At 43.6% G+C, this 1,025-nt stretch overlaps 1 protein-coding gene across 1 annotated transcript in view; it reads left to right on the top strand.

Annotated features, from left to right (window-relative positions):
- The window catches only part of syt6a (synaptotagmin VIa), a gene marked incomplete in the record, with an annotated part of 109,768 nt that extends 108,749 nt beyond the window's left edge, over nt 1–1,019 (top strand). Inside the window, 1 exon segment of the mRNA XM_014024451.1 lies at nt 98–1,019. Within this exon segment, the coding sequence (XP_013879905.1) occupies nt 98–169 (72 nt within the window).
- Nucleotides 1,020–1,025: the final 6 nt, after the last annotated feature.

Below are 1,025 nucleotides of genomic sequence, written 5' to 3'. Positions count from 1 at the left end.
CCTCTCCTCTCCTCTCCTCTCCTCTCCTCTCCTCTCCTCTCAGTAAAAGGGACCACATGCTGAATGAATCACCGCCTTGTGTCTGTGTGTCCTGCAGTGGAAGGCCAGAACAGCCAGCTTTGACAGCCAGGGCTCCTGCCCCTCACCCAGACCCCCTGCCAGTCCCTGAGAGGAGCTACCTGAGAGCCAGGGGCCCAGAGGGTGGGGTTTCCTCCCTCCAGCTGATCCACTTCCTGTCTGTGTGGTTAAAGAGAAACACAAGCCCACTGTCTCTCCCTCTGTGTGTCCCTCCCGTCCTCGAGGCTCGTCCCAGAGCACTCCTAAGAACCAGTCTCTTCCGTCAGTGTGAAGCTCCGTCTTTTTCTGGGTCAAACTTGGGTTTCAGGTCAGTTTGTGATGGAGATCCAGTCTGCAGACTTTTGTTGCTGAACCGAGGCAAAGTGATCCTGTTGATCTCAAAGAGGACTCAACTAAACAGACGCTTCAGCTTTGAACTGCAGAGACTCTTTGATGGAAAAGCCTCGATCAGATTTCACTCTGGAAGTTTCACAGTGGGAAGCTGAGCAGCAGGCCCGGGGGATCAAAGAGATTATCTGCTGAGCTATTTCAGAACTCTCAGTTCTCTGTCACCAACAAAAATACTGACGTATCGTTTTTAAATACTAGAAATCAGCTTACTTGCATTTTACTTTCAAACATTTGATGATATCTGACCTGCAGCTTCTTGATWAATGAGACTAAATCAGTTTTACAGTTTTTAACTGTGGTTTAATTTTAGAGTTAAACCTAAGACACACTAAAGAGCAGAAAACACAAAAACCTTGTTAAACTATTTAAAAAGAAGACAAAGATCTCATTTTATTTTTACTTCTACAAAGTTCCATCTTGGACAACTTCATCTTTTCTTTCACTGTTAATCAAAACAGTAATTTTCTTCAGGATTCACTTAAAAAAGTATTTTTTAATTTAATCTTTTCAAATTGGATTTCGGTGGATGTAAATATCTTTGTGTACAAGTGTTTTAT

The sequence above is a fragment of the Austrofundulus limnaeus genome, unplaced genomic scaffold (genome assembly GCF_001266775.1).
Source record: "Austrofundulus limnaeus strain Quisiro unplaced genomic scaffold, Austrofundulus_limnaeus-1.0 Scaffold423, whole genome shotgun sequence".
NCBI lineage: Eukaryota > Metazoa > Chordata > Actinopteri > Cyprinodontiformes > Rivulidae > Austrofundulus > Austrofundulus limnaeus.
This window is presented reverse-complemented; position numbering and strand designations above follow the sequence as displayed.